The sequence below is a fragment of the Parasteatoda tepidariorum genome, chromosome 12 (genome assembly GCF_982258835.1).
Source record: "Parasteatoda tepidariorum strain Cologne lab strain chromosome 12, Ptep-v5.0, whole genome shotgun sequence".
Lineage (NCBI taxonomy): Eukaryota > Metazoa > Arthropoda > Arachnida > Araneae > Theridiidae > Parasteatoda > Parasteatoda tepidariorum.
This window is the reverse complement of record NC_141766.1, coordinates 56541554-56562475: the sequence shown is the minus strand read 5'-3', so window position 1 is coordinate 56562475 and position 20922 is coordinate 56541554. Positions and strand designations below refer to the sequence as shown.

The 20922-nt window shown below is 30.9% G+C and overlaps 1 protein-coding gene across 1 annotated transcript; it reads left to right on the top strand.

Moving 5' to 3' along the window:
* The first annotated feature begins 404 nt into the window (after window positions 1–404).
* Window positions 405–16924, top strand: LOC107439088 (thyrostimulin alpha-2 subunit-like). The gene is made up of 4 exons (XM_016051564.4): window positions 405–432; window positions 3952–4088; window positions 5258–5433; window positions 16744–16924. Exons 2-4 carry the CDS (start codon window positions 3971–3973, stop codon window positions 16858–16860), a joined length of 411 nt encoding a protein of 136 aa, XP_015907050.2. The 5' UTR covers window positions 405–432; window positions 3952–3970; the 3' UTR covers window positions 16861–16924.
* Window positions 16925–20922: the final 3998 nt, after the last annotated feature.

The following is a 20922-nucleotide window of genomic DNA, read 5'->3' as shown; positions in this document are numbered from 1 at the left end:
ATGTGTTTTTCGATATTCTGGAGGTTCCTGCATGTACGGGGAAAAATTTTATTGGGAAAAAACTGGAAAAATCCAGGAAAATCAGTTTTTTGTTATTATATTAACAGTTATTATAATCAGTTTATCATAGACACTCAACATTAATAAAATTTCGTTACTTTAATGCTCTCTTTTTGTTTTATAAGAAATAATAATTCAAAATTTTAAATCTTAATACTTAACGAAATAAAAAAAAAATCCTTTAAGAATACATACTTTAAAAATTATTCTGAAAGCATCATTTGCATTATCTAAGAAACTGTTTGATAGAAAAGTTACGCCTCCTTTTCTGTGAGAAGTTTGTCGTGATTGGTTAAGAAGCGGCAAGGAGAAAATCAACAGTTTCCCTTTCAGTTGCGTTTATTCTATCTTTGTCTCTTCACCAAATCTAAGGTAAGCATTTTATGAAAGAATTTTGGTCCTCTAAATTTTGAAAAATGTTACCTAATATATATATGCGTTATTCATCAGTGATATTTCTGCCCTTTGTCTTTTTTTAGATAAATTTTTTTACATAGATTTTTGCAAAAATCTATTAAATCCTTTTAAATAGATTATTTAAAGGCATTAAATTTATTACATCATTAATATTATGACCAAAGATCAAATGTTGATGACTTAAAAATTCTTACAAAATGCAAAAGAAAAAATCCTCAGAAAAACAATAAATATAGTTATAAATAAAAAATACTAACCGAATATTTTTCGAAAATTTGATTATATAATCTTTCATGAAACAAAATTTTAAATCGTAAATTTTATTTATAGATTTATTTTCTTTTGCATAAATTTTTACAAAAAACTATTAAATCTTTTCAAATAGATTATTTAAAGGCATTAAATTTATTACATCATTAATATTATGACCAAAGATCAGATGTTGATAAGCTAATAATTCTTAAAAAGTGCAAAAGATAAAAGCCTCTAAAAACAAATAAATATAACCATAAATAAAAAATAATAACCAAAAATTTTTCGAAAATGTGACTATATAATCTTTTATAAAACAAAATTTTAAATCGTAAATTTTATTTAAAGATTTATTTTCTTTTACATAAATTTTTACAAAAGACTATTAAATCTTTTCAAATAGATTATTTAGAAGCATTAAATTTATTACATCATTAATATTATGACCAAAGATCAGATGTTGATAAGCTAATAATTCTTAAAAAGTGCAAAAGATAAAAGCCTCTAAAAACAAATAAATATTAACTATAAATAAAAAATAATAACTAAAAAATTTTCGAAAACATAATTATATAATCTCTTATAAATTTTATTTATTAAATTTTTTACATAAATTTTTACAAAAAACTATTAAATCCTTTCAAATAGATTATTTAAAAGCATTAAATTTATCACATCATTAATATTATGACTAAAGATCGGATGTTAATGAATTAAAAATTCTTAAAAAATGCAAAAGGAAAAAGCCTCCAAAAACCGATAAATATTACCTTAAATGAAAAATAATAACAAAAATTTTTTCGAAAACATAATTATATGATCTTTTATAAAACAAAATTATAAATCGTAACTCTTATTTATAAATTTAACACAAAAAGGTAATAAATAAAATAATTGTGTAATTTTAGAGTAAAATAAAATATAAATAAATAGGAAATTATTGACTTTAATTTTAACTTTCTTCATTCATATGAAAATTGCATTTTTGGTATCCATCAAATTGGAAGATTTTCTTTTGTAGAAAAGCAAGGAGCTAATTCCCCTGTTTAGAATCAATACTCGTTGCTGAAGGATATTTATTATAAAAATACTCAACGCAAAAGTGACGCTAATTCATAAAGAAAAGAATTTATACCACAAGCAAAAGGTTCTTAATATTAAAACTATTATTCAAAATTCATAAAAGAAATCTAAAAAGAGAAAAATGACTTAAAAGTTTTCATTCAAAATACCAATTTAACACTTAGGTCTGGCAATAATAAAGTGTTAATATAGTTATTTTATTTGAAAATAAATATATAGTGGTGGTCACAAATGTATTAAATGATTGATATTCGTCTTCTTAATGTTACCACTTTGTGTTCTTTGAAGTAATAATATCTCTCATAATACTGGAAGGCACTGGAAAAAACCGGTAAAAACTGAATAAAATGGAGAAAACTAAAAATCAAAAATGCAATTATTTAGTGATCAGTATTGAAAAAATAGTTTACATTTAAACAAATAAAATTCAATATTACAAAAAGTTTAAAATATTTTGCATTTTTTAAAGGACTAATTTCTTATCATTTATTTTGGTTTCACTCAGAATTTATTATAAAAATGTATTTTTAGTACGGTAGACAATCTATTATCTACATATATTCTCACTCTATTGCCAACACTATAGTTATTATTCATTTTTTTTTTATCGGAAGCAATAATTTAAGTCAATTAAAAAAATAATTATACGTAAAGAAATTATTTAGATTCATTTTGTTAGGTTGTCTAAAGTTATAAATTAATTAGTGTTGAATAAGTTTTATATTCAAAATTGTATAATTCAGTATAAATATTTAAAAAAAACAAAAGATTCTGCATCTTCAATTGAATTACTCTATTTCAAAAGATTTTCACTGCAAAATCTTATCTATCTGCTCTAGCATGAAAACTCGTTAGCATATTGAGAACATAGTTTAAAAATCATCTAAGATTTATATGACATTTATTAATTCAATTTCAAAACATCATCTCAGGCATAGTTTTTTGGGGTACAAATAATATAAAACAAAATAAATTACCCAAAATATAAAACATTTTTCTCAAAATAAATTAGCATTCATGTTTAATTTAAAATGATAGATTTTTTAATTTTCAAAAACCCATACATATTTTATCAATAGAGAAACAAAATTATAAAAGTTCGGGTAAATATAATTAACTAAAATAGAGATATTGTCTTGTTTCATAAAAACTGACAGAAATGTAAATTATTGTTTTAATGAATATAGATTTTAAATTATTTGTGCTTATTTAAATTTATGAGAAATAAGGTTTACAATTATTCTGGGACGTGTTTTTTTTAACTTTTGATACAAATGTTTGCCACTTTTAAAAACATTATTGAGATTGATTGTACGAAAAAAAATGTCTGTAATCACATATGAATTTCAATTTAAAGATAAAGCCCATTAAAAGTAGTAATATAATGTAGAATATTAGTTGGATATTATTTAAAAATTGTGCGCAATTTCGTTGAATACTTGAACATTTATCAAATACAAAAAAGGATGTAAGTCTAATGTAAGGTTTCTTTTTCAAATCTTTTGTAATTAAAGTATGGAACATAATTAGTCTGAAAACTGTGTTGGCTTATAGCTCTTGAATTACAAATAAATTAAATAGCTTCGCTTTCAAAAGCTATCAATATTTAAAATGCATCGATCTCCCCACTTCTCTTTCTATAGTATTTATGTTTTCATGAGTAATTTTTTAATCAATCTCCCTATGTACTGTTCTTAAAATAAGAAACAAAAGCATTTAACAACTTTTGAATTTTTGGTCACTTTTTTGTTTTGTAAACTACAAAATATTTATTTTGTAATTATTTTTGAAGGGATCTAAAATAAGATCTTTAACTGGTATCTATAACAATAGTGGGACACATTTTATTGAATTAAGAATAATTTTATTTAGATGAAATTGTTCATTCGATTAATTATATGAATAGTTATTCAGGGTGATCCGTTTTTTTTTATTTTGTGAAATGTACATAGAAATAGAAATATATAACTTAATTATTTAATTACTAAAGACATAATATTATTATAATATTATGTATAAACATAATATTATTTAATTTTTTTTGTTGGTAAAAGCCATATAAAATTGATATTTCAATGGTGCTGGCAAGTTCATTGTTTTAATATTTTAATTAGGTCTTGTCAATTGTTCTTAACACAGGAATCTTCTGGAATTTTTTATGATGGTTTTATATTCTTCTCAATTCTTATGTCACAAACTATTATTTATATTAATACTTCTACTGGCTGACGACTCATTAGCAAATCATTGGGAGAGACCAGGATGCTTTAAAGTTGGTATGTATAATCTCTAATAATATTAGATAGGATCAATCATAATTTAAAATAATAACGATAAGTTAATCTTAGGTTAATATTCAACAATAGTTTATAACGTTTTTCGAACTTGAAACGTATTTAACAGGCATAAGTCATTTGCTTTTGGAACACTATTAACAGGAAGTTTTTAATATGGAAGTGCTTATTTTTGGCCATGGATTACTATACGATTCTCAATCCTTATGATGTACTCTACCGTGTTTAAATTTTTAATAAATCAACACAATTATGATGGTAATCATCTGGTAATTCCTTCATAGATCATCATTATTTTTTATGGAAATCCGCATAAGTTACCATCACTCCAATGTAAAGACTCGGACTACTTTACTACCTCGATTATTTGTAATTGTTGAACTAAATAAGTAAAACCGAAAATAAGCACTTCCATATTAAAAACTTCCCGTTAACCCTTTCGCACCGACTGTCACAAATACGTGCCAGCATAAAACAGTATCAATCAGGCTTAAAAGATAAAACTGGTAACCAAAGTATAGTTCTTTAGCAGTTTAATTGGGGACGGGGTTATAATTGTTTGATTTATTTAATTCACCATTACTTAGTTCAAAATAAAATTATTTAGTTATACTTTGAAGTAACATCGATTATATATATCATTAAAGTAACAATAATAGCAACAATAACAGTAAAAGCAAAGTAAGTCTGTCAAATTAGCAACGACTACATTTAAGTTACCGTTTTTTATTTACTTACATCCTGATTCTGATTTTGTACGAATGCTTTTCTGAATCACCCGTCCCCAAGGGGTAAATAGTGTTCCGAAAGCAAATGACTTATAAGTGTCTGCTAAATGCTTTTTGAGTTCGAAAAACTTTATGAACTCTTGTTGAATATTATCCTAAGGTTAACTTATCGTTATTATTTTAAATTATGCTTAAACGGAGTAATTTGTGACTATGAGTTCAGTTTATAATACTTTGCTCAAACATTTGCAATTCATAGAATTTAAAAAGTTTTTCCCTTCCATGAATACAAAAGTTTGAACAGCACTTTGAAATTTATCTTAAGGGTTTTTAGGGGAAAGGTAGTATTAGGGTAGTATTAGAATCGAAAAACAACCTTAAAATCTTCAATTATTTTTGCAAATTTAAGCTGTATACTTGCAGGTCATTCTCGAACTATTAGTATTCCTGGATGCATAGAATTCGATGTTGCTACGAATGCTTGTCGAGGTTTTTGTGTATCTTATTCTGTGCCTTCTTCCGAAGATCATTTACTCTTTAAACCATATCAAGCTATCACATCATATGGGCAATGCTGTAGTATTATGGAAACAGAAGATGTAAGTATTTTAAAAATTAATTTAAAATCTGACGTAAAATATCCTCCGTGGTAGAATTCCATTGCCGTCGTGCTAACCGTAGGAGGTTTTCGTGGTTTTCCCCTCCACGAAACACAAATGTGAGTTAGTTTAATCAAAGTAATCTCTACAAAGGCTAGTGTGTCCCAGTGATTGATTCAGAAGTTTCCTCCTCTTCAGGGTTAGGTTCAAAATTACAAGGATTCGGAGTTGAACATTAATCGTAAACTTTGAATTGTATCTGTTGTTAAACGCCAGTTATAAAAATGAAATTAAAAAAAAAAACTTGGAACTCATACTCAATATATTGGGTAGCAATTTAACGATTAATCTCATTCTAACGTACATATCTCTATCCTGCCGACCGGCCTGTGTAGGGGGCACGGACTGTCCTTGCATCAGGAAGGTCCTGGGTGTGAATCCCGGGCTGAGCATGGATGTTTCTTTCTCTCTCTGTGTGAACTATGTCCTTTCTCCTTTGTGTGTGAATGAGACCCGCCCTATAAACGGGTTGTGTTTGTGTGAATGGCGTGGCAGAATTCGAATTCCTGGCCATAGATGGGGCCACTGAAAAACTGGAACAGTCGAACCCTCACTGCCTGAACAGGCATACGACAAAAAAAAAATCTCTATCCTAGTACATCATCCCACCTCTTATCGAGAAACTCAGAGTAAGACGGAAAAAAAATCCAAGGTAGTCAAACCACTTCATTTATAGCTGGTTTTTGGAGACTAAATCTATTTTTAAAGATGAAGTATTTACTTCTTCTCTGAACTGAACTGTATAAAACATCTGGGCACCAGAGGCAGCTTGTGGCCATTTTCCCAATCATCTTTGGCTTGAACTTTGTGGTGTTTCGATGAGGTGGTGGAAAACAAATGAAGTACGGAGTATTCATGTGGATAGATGATCATTGAGTTCTGTCTGACTGTAGTTATATGCAGTAGGGTGATAAGAGTGTAATGTATAAATATGAGGTATAACTTGAGCTAAGCTGGTATGGGGAAAATGAGGTTGTGTATATGCTACTGATGTCGGGAATATGATGCACCACAACAATAGTATGCTACTATTGGTCTAATGTTCTTGTCTTGAGTTAAATTTTCAAATAGGAATATAGGAACTGGTCTGGGGAAAATGAGGTTGTGTATATGCTATTGATGTCGGGAATATGATGCATCACTACAATAGTATGCTGCTATTGGTCTCATGTTCTTGTATATTTTCAAATAGGAATATTTAATCGAAATTCTTTGAAGAGCAAGAGGTGGCTTTTTCGTAGAATTTGTTATTTAATTGAGCTATATGTTTGTCGATTGCATCTATTTTGATGTCATGGTGTATTGTATCATTTCTTATAAATCATCTGGCTTTTGTTATCCTTCTTAATATTTTATTCTGGCGGAATATTAGATTATTTTGCTGAGTTTGTGTTATAGTTGTCAAGACTGGTGAAGCATAAGTAAGGATGGGGTGGATCATGGATAAATAGAACAATCTTTGAGTTTAAGTGCATGTTGCTTGTGCTTTACTGGTAATGCTTTTGATGTGATCGTTCCAGGTGAATTTGCTATTAACACGTTGAATGCCACGCTAATCTTACATGGCTTGCCCGACTGGCCACACGGTAAATAACTACAAACTAAATTTGCAAATATAGACAGATTTTGCTAGTTTATAAAAGGTTGAGCATGACATATCTGTCTTTCTTTCTTTTTTCTTTCTTCTTTCTTTATTTATAGAAAATTGGGCATCTGGGCCGTGCAGAAGGCCCATATCCCATACATCATGAAATAGAATAAAAAGTGACATATTTCGTTCGTTCGTTCGTTGTTGTAGAACTGGGCATCTGAGGCCTAAATGGCCTTTTTCCCATTCATCTTGAAATATCCCATGACGGGAACATACATAGGAAAGATGTGATGTAGGCTCGGAATAGAACCTGAAATGAGGGGTGACATATTTGAAAAAAGTGGTGAATTATATATGCCTAAGAATTGTTTAAAAATAGTGGTAGATAAAAATCTACTAAATTGAATTTATTAAACCAAGAATCATAATAATTAAGTAAATCTTTAATAAAGTTTCTGCAATTCCATAAAAGAGTGTGAATTTTATAGTTCTATATCATATTATACACTGTCAGCCAGCTGTTTTTCGCGGCCTATGTGAAAGGTCAGTGTCAGCAAGCGGTGGCAGACGCAGCCTAAATGTAATTTCAGTGTCAGCCACCGGTGGTTGACGCTGCCTAAATGGAAAATCCAGTGTCAGCCACCGATGGCTGACGCAGCGCTCAACGTGTTAAGGATGACTCCAAGGTATTTGGCTTTACTCATACTCATATGTGTTGGTTATCTTAGCATCAGCCCCGCTAGGGGTATTTGGCTTTACTTACTTACTTTATTTATAAAAAATTGGGCACCTGGGCCGCGCAGCGGCCCCTATCCCATACATCTAGAAATTTACATAAGTTTAAAGTGATAACATTTTGAATTTAGCAGTCGATGTGGTTGCTAATACAAAATTACAAGCACTTTGCTTGGGTAAATAAACATTTGAATATCGAAACTAAATTTACACATATAAATATAAGCATATAAATATAAACATAATTTGAAATATATATACATAGGTTGACATAGATAAACATAGTAGATATAACATTTGACTATAGAATCTAAATTGACACATATTGACATATATAAATATAAACATAATTTGAAATATATATACATAGGTTGACATAAATTAATATAGTAAATATAACATTTGAATATCGAATCTAAATTGACATCTGTTGACATATATAAATATAAGCGAAATATTGTTCATTAAATACAATAGAATTTGCAAAAGAATTTAACGTGCATAAGTTAATAAATATATATGCATAAATTGGCTATATTATCAGAAAATAAAATTTGATGTAATTTAATGTAACATAAGTAAAAGTCTACTGTGAAAAGTTCAGTGAATTTAACTTGAGAGTCTTGAAAATAAGAATAGAACTTACTCACTGGGTTTGAGATGTTTCCCCGATGATCTCCCTTAGAAGACGGTGCACTTCTTCATTTTTGAGCAATTCCTGTAATTCTTTGATTAATGACACTAATCGGTGAGCAAGTTTAGGCGTCGAATTTGATGTTGCTCTAGGGCTCCTTCTGCTGGGGCGGGTCTCGCACCCAGTATAGTTGGCTGTGTGGTTTTTGTAGCAATTACAACATTTTGGAGGTGTTGTTCTGTCTTTGTTGCATTCATGAGACCTGTGGTTTTCAGCGCATTTTACACACCTTGCAGGTGCATTGCAGTGGCTTTGCGTATGTCCATAATTTTGACAGTTGTAACATTGTGTAGGTCTTCGACCTCCTCGAAATCGTTCGATTTTGATCGGGATCTGCTGTATGTTGTTGACTTTGAATACTCTATGGTGATTCACCGATGATGTTAGAATTATGAGAAAAAGTGGAAGGAGCCGATAGGCCTCTCCCATTCTCTTCTTAAACTGCACTATTTTAAAGGTTTCAATATTGTTTTTCTGTAATTCTGTATTGATGGCATCTTTATCAAAGTCCACAGGCAGGCCCCGGACCAAAACCTTAATGAATCTGGCTTGCGGTGTTATTTCTGGTTTGCTGGGCGGATCCTGTACTTTGTCGGTAACCTCCTTAGGTTTTGTTGTCGGCAAGATAGTGACGTCATCTGTTGAGTTATGTTGGCTAGAAGAAGGACAGCTGTTTATAGACATGAGTGTAGAATTATCTTCAATTGTTTTGACTGCATTTTGCTTCTTCTTCTTCTTTTTTCTTTTCTTTGCTGGTGGTTCTGTATTATTGTTAATATTGATGTCCGTGTCAGTTTCTGTATTCGGTGTTGTATTCAAGTTTTCATCTTTATTTTCCATGGTTTTGTCTGCAGTGCTTGGATTAGTTTCAGTCATTATTGATTCGACTTTAATGGAGTTTTCATTCATCACCTTGTTTTCTTCTGCTTGAAATTTTTTCCGCTTCCATCTGACGTGATAAGCTGCATTTGTCAGTTTTAGGAAGTATGAGTATTCATAGTCTCCAGGGTAACTTGATCTTATCTGAATGAGCAGTTTGCTAAGTAATTTATCTAAGCGAATCAGCTCCTCTGTATCAAACTGAGAGTAAAACTCTACAAGATCATCAATATGTTCAAGTTTAACTGATGGAAAATATCTTTTTGAAATCCCACAGGTAGCAATGATTTTTTCTAATGACGTGGACTCTACGCAATGCGACGGTGAATTACGACCAGAGAATGAGACCTTTCCACCACGAGCTGTTTTATGATACGGCATGATTTGAAAAAACAAAATGGCGGGATCAAAATCCAGACATCAAAATGGTCAGTTATCAGTATTGTCTCTCTCGTCTCAGAAACCTGACGAGATCAAAATCAGCATCACTCACCTTGAAACTTTCAGGATAATCAGCATCAATTCTTCATGACCGACATCGCAAGGAAGAAGAAGACATCAGTAGAGCAAGACCAGCATCAGTTGTCGGCATCCAATCATCTATTCTTGACCTCGATCGACCGCATCGCTGACCACATCTCAACGTGACCAATTTTCGATGACCGACACCAAATATTCGGTATTTGGCTTTATCAACAATCGGTATTGTTTCATTGAATGGAATTAACTTGTTTTGTGGTAGTAGTTTTTTTTCTTCTTTTTATTTCGGACGTTTAGAAGTAGTGATTTTTCGCCGGTTACTCGAAATTTCCACGCCAGGCACCTTTTTTCCTATGTCTTGTACTTTTTCCTGTAGTTTACTGAGGGCTATGTTTGGATTTTACTATTATCCCGGTATATTTACTTGTTTTCGGAGGAAAAGCAGTTTTTTGCATATGGAATAATTGTTAAAAATCTTGGTAGTCATGGAATATATATTCTTCCCCAATACCAGGTAAAACAAGATGCCTCTCTAACAAGTTTTTGGTCTTCTCCGTCTTAATATATATAGACTTTCAGTTCAGCCTTGGAAACACAAAAGATGTCAGAATAAAATTCTCCAAAAATTAACATGGGCAAGAGGGTTTTTCCGCTGCAAGAACATGATAGCTGCCAATTCTTCCGGATTTTCCGGAAAATTTTATTTTTATATACTTTTTAAATTCATTCTGGAATTTAGAAATTTAATTTATAATTATGAATATAAAGTCAATAATCTTACTAGGGTAGGTTTAATTTTTGACAAAATATATAAATAACAGAGCTGCCAACTTTTACGGTCGCTGAGAAATAATTTTCTTAGTGGTAGCAACGTTAGAATTTTGGCGTATTGAATTTTGAAGTTTAAAAAAACAAATTAAACTACCACGACGAATCAGTAATTTAGAAAATATTTGTTGGCCAATAATGATTAACACGTTGAATGCCACGCTAATTTTACATGGCTTGCCCGACTGGCCTCACGGTAAATAACTATAAACTAAATATTAGACAGATTTTGCTAGTTTTTTAAAAGATTTAACATGACAATATGAAAAAAGTGGTGAATTATATAAGCCTACGAATTGTTTAGAAATAGTGGTGGATAAAAATCTACTAAATTGAATTTATTAAACCAAGAATCACAATTAATAAGCTACCACTTGAAAATATTTATTCGCTGTGTGGAGCAATTAGCATCTCTGTGTATACAAATAAAACTATTTTTGAGTGTCTACATTTCATTAATTTCTTCAAACCATTTAAGTAACGATAATAATATAAAAAAAAACTAAAAATTTACTCGAATTATGTGTTTCTAATAATCTTGGCTTCGTCGATTACCGGTGACCCCCATGGCATTCACCATGTTAATAGTTTTGTTATTCAAAATTTCTTCCGAACTTATTTGTTTTACTTCCTTCTCGTAAAATCGTTTTCAACGACCGTATAATTTGGCAGATGGGAAATAATTTTATCAACTACCGGTTTTTTAATTCTCATATTACTTGAAAAAAAATCATTCTTAAAAAAGGAGCAAAAGTTGACTGGTACGTAAAGGGCTAATATCTTGTTCTCTTTAAGGTTTGAATTTCCCTTTAGCTAAGTTTTGGGATGATTTAAATATGCAAGACTACCAAGATTTTTTTTAGTAGTTATGACAGAGCCGTGATGGCTCAGAGGTATAGGTAGTTTTTATAGTTAGTCCGATCAGACCATTATGAAGGTAAACCAGTTTACGAAAGAAACATTTAACAGAAAATCTATTAAAAATTAGAAAGTAGAGTAGCAAATATATGTCTAAAAATTTGTTTAATTTATGAATATGATTAGTTGGTTTGTCTTACTTACTTGTCAGCCACTACAGATTCAATTCCAAACATATATGATAAATTTTTCTCAAGTACTTTTAAAATAGAATTTGCTTCATGCCCACAACTGGTTTACTTTTTAAATAGTTTGCGCAGACTGCTTAAAAACAACAGTGTGGAGGCTTTCTGATGTAGGAGGTGATGGATAGAGCGTTCACCTTTCAATGAGGTGAACTGGGTTTGAATCCCAGCAATGGCTGGTCGATACGAATTCCACACATTGCTATAACTGACCACAATGGTGACGTAAAATATCCAGTGGTACATGGATCATGGGTTAGAGTCTCCTTGCCGGTTTCATGGTTTTCTTCTCCATGTAATGCAAATGCGGATTAGTTCCATCAAAATGTCCTCCTCGACGGCAATTTTCTCCCTATACTTGATCTAGGAGTTTCCTTGTTCTCTGGATTAGGTTCAAAACTACAAGGCTACGGAGTTGAACATTAGTAGTCGTGAATCCAAAAATTGGATCAACTGTTCTATGACTGTTATAAAATCTAAAATAGTTGTAGCAGACATATAGGATTGTTGTCTTCCTCAAGAGAAAGTAAATAGCGATTAGCAGTTTCTGATTTAGGATACACTTTAGCACATTTTACTCCTACTAAAATATGCTGTAAATGAAATGGTTCAGCTGACGATTTTTTTCTCTTTTCTATCTAATTCTTAGGCCTGAGCCGTAATCTTAACACTAGGGGTTTACGGGACGCGTCATTTTGACGCATTTCGAGTCTTGTAAGGAAAATTATAAAACCCGTTTGAATTTTTCTTTTATCTCTTGTAATGACTTTTACCCATTGGTCGAGGTAAATATATATTGAAGTCTATTTTCTTCAAAAGCGTTGAAACGTAGAAATTCTCTATGTGGTATACCCATCTCTACGGATATGCGTCAATTTGACGTGATCATAATTTAGACAAATTTTTGAGTAAACATGCAAACATTGCATCAATAATAAGTAGGAATGTACCGACAATACTTCGATCCGTTATCCGATATCGTTATCTCAAATGAAACAAGCAATAAACAACTGTTGCCGATAAGTAATAATAGAAAAAACAAACGCAGAATGTCAGCTGATGTCAGAGTGTTAGATTTTGAAGGCTTCAGTTGCTTAGTTCGAGTATTGAAAATAAAATACTAGAATATTTCATAAATATAGATCTCTTATTTTAATTTTCTTCTGTTAGTATATAATTATATCGCTTTCTAAGTGCAGAGATGCCAACTGCTTCGGACACGCCAAAATAATTTAGAAAACGGTAAATAACTACTACATAAATTTTGCAATACAAAGTGGTGAATTACATAAGCCTACAAATTATTTAGAAATAGCGGTGGATAAAAATCTACTAAATTGAATTTATTAAACCAAGAATTACAATTAATAAACTATCACTTTAAAATATATATTTGCTGTCCGGAGCAAGTTTGCATCACTGTAAGTGCTGTTATATGTATTCGTCAGATTGACGCGTGTTCGTAGAGATAGGTATATAAGAAAAGTCCGTAAACCTACTGTTAACATCGTTCTTCATTTTTCTACTAACTCCCAAACCGAAAATACTATGTTTTAATCTTGCGTCTCCGAAGTGACACATTTACTGATACACCAAAAGTGCACAATATTACACAAGTGGTTTACCCAGGGGCCTATATATATCAAAGAGGAAAAGAGCGAAAACTGGTGTGAAAAACATTTCATTCTAGCATTTTTTTTCCCGAGAAAAATAACATTTTTGTAATTACCAAGATTTTTTTATAATCATAGCATTTATATAAAACTACTCATTTTACTTTAATTGTGGGAAGAATTAAAATACTTCCACAACTTCAACCAAAAATGTTCAACATACCAATACCAATAGTTAAAAAAGCAAATTATCTTGGCCTTATAATCAATAGCAAACTCATCAAAAGCACAATAGATAAAGCAAATGCAGCAATAATAGCCATACAACCATTAATATATAATCAGAATATGTCACTTAAACTAAAGAAGCTACTATATACAGCAATGATCCGCCCAATACTTACCTATGCCTCACCTGCCTGGACAACGATACCTCAACATCTACTGAAGAAATTAAACCAATGCCAAAACAAGATCCTTAGAAAAATAACCTGTGCAAGATGGTTCATCCGGAATACCAATATACATGCAGATCTCAAAATACCAACTCTATCACAGCATATATACAAGCTAAACGCAGATTTTTTCGATAAAGCCATAGAATGTAAAGCAGCAAATTTTAATGAAATCTTTAAATTTGAAAATTATATCAAAGATAAAAACTACAGACCAATAGCTGCACATTTCACCTCCGACGCCTCATATCATAACTATCAAAACAAATAATTTCATCAACCTTTCTGAAAATAACGTTTACTCATGCTGATACAATTCTGAACAACTCCAAAATGAAACAAACACAGTTCAGAGCAAGCTGCTCAATTTATTTTTGATTCCTTTTTAGTTATTCAAGCAAAGAGCTTGAAACATTCATAAAAGCAACTCCATTGCCTGCTTACCTCATTGCTCAACCAAAACTGTTCAAAAATTCCAGATGAATAGGATAGGGGCCGCTTCGCGGCCCAGGTGCCCAATAAGATCAAAACACTAGGACTAGACATTAATTGTGGGCTCACCATCAAGCCTGCTACATCTTTCATCATGCCTTTCTTTATTTTATTGCATTTCAGGTTCTTTTCCGAACCACCAATACAACTTTCTTATGTATGTCCCTTTGGGATATTTCATGATGAATGGGATAAGGACCATTTAGGCCTCAGATGCCCAGTTCTAAAACAACGAACGAACGAATCTTTAATTGTGGGTAATGTTAAATAGTATGAAAAAGAAAGAATATTTTTTCCCCTCTAGAACATTAATTATAATTAAAATGGTTTTGCTACCAGTTTTTCTTTTCCGTCTCGATTTCGCCTCTGGGATTACCCTGTGTGCATAAATGCCAACAGCTCCGGAAACGCCAAAATAATAATAAAAAAAATACGGTAAATAAGTACAAAGTAAATTTTGCAAATATTTGACTCTTTTTGCTTGCGTTTTAAAAGGTATAACATGACATAAGTACCATAAAGAATCACAATTAATAAACTACCACTTGAAAATATGTATTTGCTGTCCGGAGCAAGTTGGCATCTCTGTATTTGCATGAAAATTTCACCATAGCCACCACACAGTCTGCTGAACACAAAAAGTTCTCATTACAACTACTCATAAAATCACGATGGATGGGATAGGGACCGCAGCCCAATTACCCAGCTAAGTTAAATAAAGAATGTTCCTTTTAGACCACTTACATACCTGCCAACTCTTCCTGATTTTCCGGAAGATTTTATTTTCATATTTAAAGTGGTAGCAATACTCAGGTTATTCCAATTAACTTTTTGGATTAAAATGATAATTATAAATGAGTTTGACCACCACAACATATAAATAATTATAATAAATATATCAAATCATAATAATCCTTGCGGAAGCGAATTTCAACGGGATCGAAATATAACTATATTTTTGAGTCAGATTGTTTTCCATTTATTGTTTTACAACCACTCTGAAAATCCATTCTCGGAAAGAGTGAAAGTTGGCAGGTATGCACTTACCGACAGGGCTGAAAGCCCATATATATCAAGACGGAAAAGTGTAAAAACTGGTAACAAATAAATTTCATTTTTTAGATTTTTTTCAGGAATAATAAAAATCCATAACTACCAATTGTTTTTAACGAATACAATTTTTATACTGAATTGCTCCCTTGCCGAGAAAAAATACATACAACTTCACTGATATTTAGGACCTCCTAAAATACGACAAAACAGATTCGATGAATCGGTTAGTGGAGCTTCGCGCCAAACGCCGACATAACCCCAGCATCCAGGCGAGAAAAAATACATACTACAACTTCATTGATATTTAGGACCTCCTAGAATACGACAAAACAGATTCGATAAATCGGTTAGTGGAGCTTCGCGCCAAACGCCGAGATAACCCCAGCATCCAGCCGAGAAAAATTACATACTACAACTTCATTGATATTTAGGACCTCCTAGAATACGACAAAACAGATCCGATGAATCGGTTAGTGGAGCTTTGCGCCAAACGCCGAGATAACCCCAGCATCCAGCCGAGAAAAAATACATACTACAACTTCATTGATATTTAGGACCTCCTAGAATACGACAAAACAGATCCGATGAATCGGTTAGTGGAGCTTCGCGCCAAACGCCGAGATAACCCCAGCATCCAGCCGAGAAAAAATACATACTACAACTTCATTGATATTTAGGACCTCCTAGAATACGACAAAACAGATTCGATAAATCGGTTAGTGGAGCTTCGCGCCAAACGCCGAGATAACCCCAGCATCCAGCCGAGAAAAAATACATACTACAACTTCATTGATATTTAGGACCTCCTAGAATACGACAAAACAGATCCGATGAATCGGTTAGTAGAGCTTTGCGCCAAACGCCGAGATAACCCCAATATCCAGCATCCAGCCGAGAAAAAATTTATTACAGTGAATTGTTTATTGTTCAGAATAGATTTACTCCTCCCGAATATTATCTAATATTGAAATGATTCTCCTACCAGTATTTTCTATTTTCCGTCTTGCTTTCAGGCCTGCTTAACGATAAAGTGGTATATTAAAATATGAAATATATTCTAGCACTATCCTAAATATATTACCACTATTAAAATTTTTCAAGGGAACCCTGTGAAATAAAATGCTGTAAATCTTTCTTAATTTTGATATATTTTTGAATTTTGTAAGTCAGTATTTTTAGTCGCCCGTGGCATTCGTGTAACAAAATACACCCACACCTTCCAAAAGGTTACGTTAAACTCTTAGACACAAAATATATAAAAATTGAATGATGTTCAAAAAATTCTAGTAATTCTTTTATAATTAATTTATCCATATTTTTCTTTTAGGTAAAAGTAAAAGTTATGTGTATAGATGGCCCTAAGGCATTAACCTTCAAATCAGCTGTCACATGTGATTGTGATCATTGTAAGAAACCCTTTAAAGAAGTTGTCAACATGGTTTAAAAATAGATACAATTTCTATAATATGATATGAAATGATGTTTAAAAAAATAAATAAAATATTTTGAGTGTGTCACGTTTCTTTTTATATCGAATTATTGCTTTCATACTTTTTTCGGATTCAATTCTTATGAATGATCGATAAAATTTATCAGGGCTGTTTGTTTCCCGGAAAAGAAAAATATACTGGTGGAATATCATTTCATTTGTATCTTGATTTGGGAAAGAAAAAATATCATTGATTGAAAACTATGACTGCAATCAAGAGTTATAGATAACATTTATAGCAAATAATAATTGTTATAGCGAAAAATAACAGTTATGAATGTTAACTGTTATTTTTTGTTCTTGGAAACATTCCTGTTGTGTAATAGAAAAATAAAAGTAAGAGACAAAAAATTCAAAATCGTCATTTTTATGTAAAAGCTATTTTTGTATGATAAGAGACATATTGCAAAAAAAAAAGAAATAAATAAAATTTAAAAAGTTATTTATTATTATTATTTTATTATATTTATTATTATTATATTATATTATACTTATTATTATTATATTATTATTATTAAAAGTTAGTTAGTTACATAAAAATTTAATCAATTTTCTGGAATTTTATTTTTGAGTTACAAAAATTAGGGAGGCAAAATAGCTTCGAGTCACTTTTCTCGAAATCTATCGTAAGACACAGTGCGAAAAAAATAGGACCACCCCGAATAACTTTTGATCTAATAGTTGGATCTTCACGTTCTAGGACTAATCTTCAGATCTACCGAAAAATTCTGTCTGAAAAATTATACAAGGATGCAAAAATTATTTTATATATATAAAAAAAGTGGTAGGTTGTTCTCCTTAAATGTATAAATTAGATGCACCGAAAATTTAGAATTTTTGATGAGGAGTATTTGTAATCTGGAATACATTGTCCTAATAGTTTATTCAAAAGATTGGTCCAAAGTTTTGGCTCCATAATTTTGATTTTTTTTTTGTGCATATTTCGCTATATTTCGGAACATTTTAAAAAAATCGAAAAACTTTTTCAAAGCAGAAGACGAATTAATTTTTCGAAAAAAGAATTAAAAAATTGGTCATCATAGGGTGGCTGTGTAAAAAATTTGTGTAACCTTCCACCTGACCAAATTATCGGAACCTTGCAGGGTTGGGCTACCCCACATATTTTGGTAGCAAAAAATGCTAATCCATCACCAAGGAAAAAAAACATCCTTGTTTATTCAGAGAAACTAAGTTTATTGTTCGATTCTGTGTAACTTTTTTAATACTTAGCATATTTGACGTCATTCTTTTAAACCAATATTTTTCGTGAAAAACTGATCCTTTGAACTAGTCATGGAGGGTGATATTTTTTGTTGCTAGCTGGACTCTTCAAGAAAAGATTTCTCATAAATTGAAAATGCTTCCAAAAAATCAATAAACAATGTTGTCAGACAATGCTACATGATACGTTCTTCAATTTCCATTGCAATGATGTTTCGCGTGGGAGAGACCGAATAATGATTTATTTATCCAACAAACTTTTGCCCGTATTAATTTCTTTTCATATAGTTTCTAAACAGTTGGAATCAAAAGTTTGAAATGAAGATATTGTCTTTCTACAATTTGTCTTTAAGACAAATTGTAACATTTCTAAGAATGCTTCCTTTAGTTTTGATAATAATAGAAAAGCTAAAAATAGAAATTTATATTTTAGATGCATATCACATGTTGAGTTAATAATATCGAACACCTGACACAATAATATAATCTATTGTACATTTCTTATCCTATTTCGATTATAGTTTTACTTGTTAGGTAAAAAATACTGTTGACTTTTTGTGAATTGATTTTGTGCTATTTGGTAACATGAAAAAGAGGTAGGTAACTCATATTCTTTTGGAAATTCGGTACTCTCACAAACGGGCAATACCATTTATACAGTGAGTTCTATATATATTTGACTAAGTTTTAATCACTCATGAAAATATTTTTAAAGAATAAAATATATTTTAAAAATGTCAATAAAATCAAGGTAAAAGTATGTAAATACGAAGGAAATGTTGTAATATAAATAATTATTTTGGTTACCATAATGCAATATATATGATCCCGAAATATTTCTAACTTTCTAGTAAATATACATAAATAAATATCAATTGATTTTGTGAATTGATTTTGTGCTATTTGGTAACATGAAAAAGAGGTAGGTAACTCATATTCTTTTGGAAATTCGGTACTCTCACAAACGGGCAATTCCATTTATACAGTGAGTTCTATATATATTTGACTAAGTTTTAATCACTCATGAAAATATTTTTAAGGAATAAAATATATTTTAAAAATATCAATAAAATCAAGGTAAAAGTATGTAAATACGAAGGAAATGTTGTAATATAAATAATTATTTTGGTTACCATAATGAAATATATGATCCCGAAATATTTCTAACTTTCTAGTAAATATACATAAATAAATATCAAATTGATCTTATTATTCTTTTTAAATGAAATTCAACTTTGTCAAATGTAGATCCCATGCCTCCTACAAAAATTTATTTTTTGCTTTACATTTACTGTTTTCGTATGAGTTCTCGATTTCTCAGAAAACCTTAACAGTGGTAATAAAAAAGGGAAATGTCTATCACTTCACACCTGACAAACTTCAGCGCGCTTCAAAAAAGTTTCTTCCTAGTGGTAGTGAAATAATTATTGAAGTGATATTGCTTGCAATTACTTAATTTATGTACCTTAGAATTCAAAAGTATTTCGACTACTATTAAATTATAAAAAAATAGTATATATTCACTAAAATTTATTTTTTGCATAAAATTCTCCTTAGATAAATGAATTTTATGATTTTGTGTAAAGTTTTTTCAATTCGCTTAAAAAGGTTTTGAGATATGGCAAAATATGCACAAAATAAAATTAACACTAAGGGGTCCAAACTTTGGATCGTTCTCCTGATCAAACTATGGGGACCATAATTCCCAGATTGTGGATACCCCTTTTATTTTGGGGGACAAAAATCCGAATCCGTCGAAACAAAGGTATCTTTATTCATAGAAAGTACGTTTTTGTATCTGATTTCGTAACTTAAAATATCATCTGCACTTATTAATTAGTATATTTGAATCCTCCCCCCTCGAACAATTAGGATTGAGTCCTAGAATTTAAGGACCTGATCATTAGATCAGAACTTATTCAGAGTGGTCCTTTTTTTGGCGCAGCGTGCATAAATATCGTTCGGGTATTTGTTTAAGTTAGCAGCCAATTTGATTATCCGACTTTCTTCAAAACATTTCAAAACGTTGCAGAAAATAAAAAATAAAAAAAAATTTGTAGGATAATAGCAGACACCTTGGAAGGTTCACCGCGAGGAAGTAACAGCACAGCTTTAACTTAGTATGATTGTGACTATCACTACTTGCAAATAATAGAAGCAATGTAAAAGCAAAAAATTTAAAAGAAAATTGTTGTAAACTTCGGCAAATGAAAAAAGTTAATATTTTCTACAACTAGAGATATTCCTCCTGGAAAAAAGTAAAAGTTGGCAAATCTGTAATTGTAAGTTGAGTTGTGTTGATGAAGAGAATAACCTTCTCTGTTCCCTTAAAAGTTGAAATTTCGTTGAGGTTACAGGGTAACGAATATATTTGAGAAAAGAAAAAATTTGGTAAAAAACTGATTCAATGCTGCATTTGCAAAACCTATAATTCCAACAAAGTGGAACTTTATCTGATCTTTTGAATTATCTTTGCGTGACACTAGGCAACAAAAAAAACTTTCCAACTTTACTTCTCCAGAAGAAGTATTTTCCAAATGGTAGTGAAAGACTGGTAGTAATGGAATGAACTGGTAGTAATACTTTTTGAAGCGCTATCGTAAACAATTACTTTATTCACTTTTTTATCATCACTTAATACACAATACGATAATCAGCTGGTCTTTCGTATGTATGTTCAGATTATTCAAATGTAATGGTAGTTGAAATTACATTAAGTCAAATTTGTTATAACAGAAATCTAGCATGAATGCTAAAATATTGCTACTGCATTAAATATAAAAATAAAATCTTCCG

Excerpts from the sequence above, each read along its gene's own strand:
- LOC107439088 (XM_016051564.4), top strand. The coding sequence starts at position 3,971 with ATGATGGTTTTATATTCTTCTCAATTCTTATGTCACAAACTATTATTT. Across the intron at positions 4,089-5,257 it reads ACCAGGATGCTTTAAAGTTG|GTCATTCTCGAACTATTAGT; the intron begins GTATGTATAATC and ends GTATACTTGCAG. Across the intron at positions 5,434-16,743 it reads GTATTATGGAAACAGAAGAT|GTAAAAGTAAAAGTTATGTG; the intron begins GTAAGTATTTTA and ends TTTTTCTTTTAG.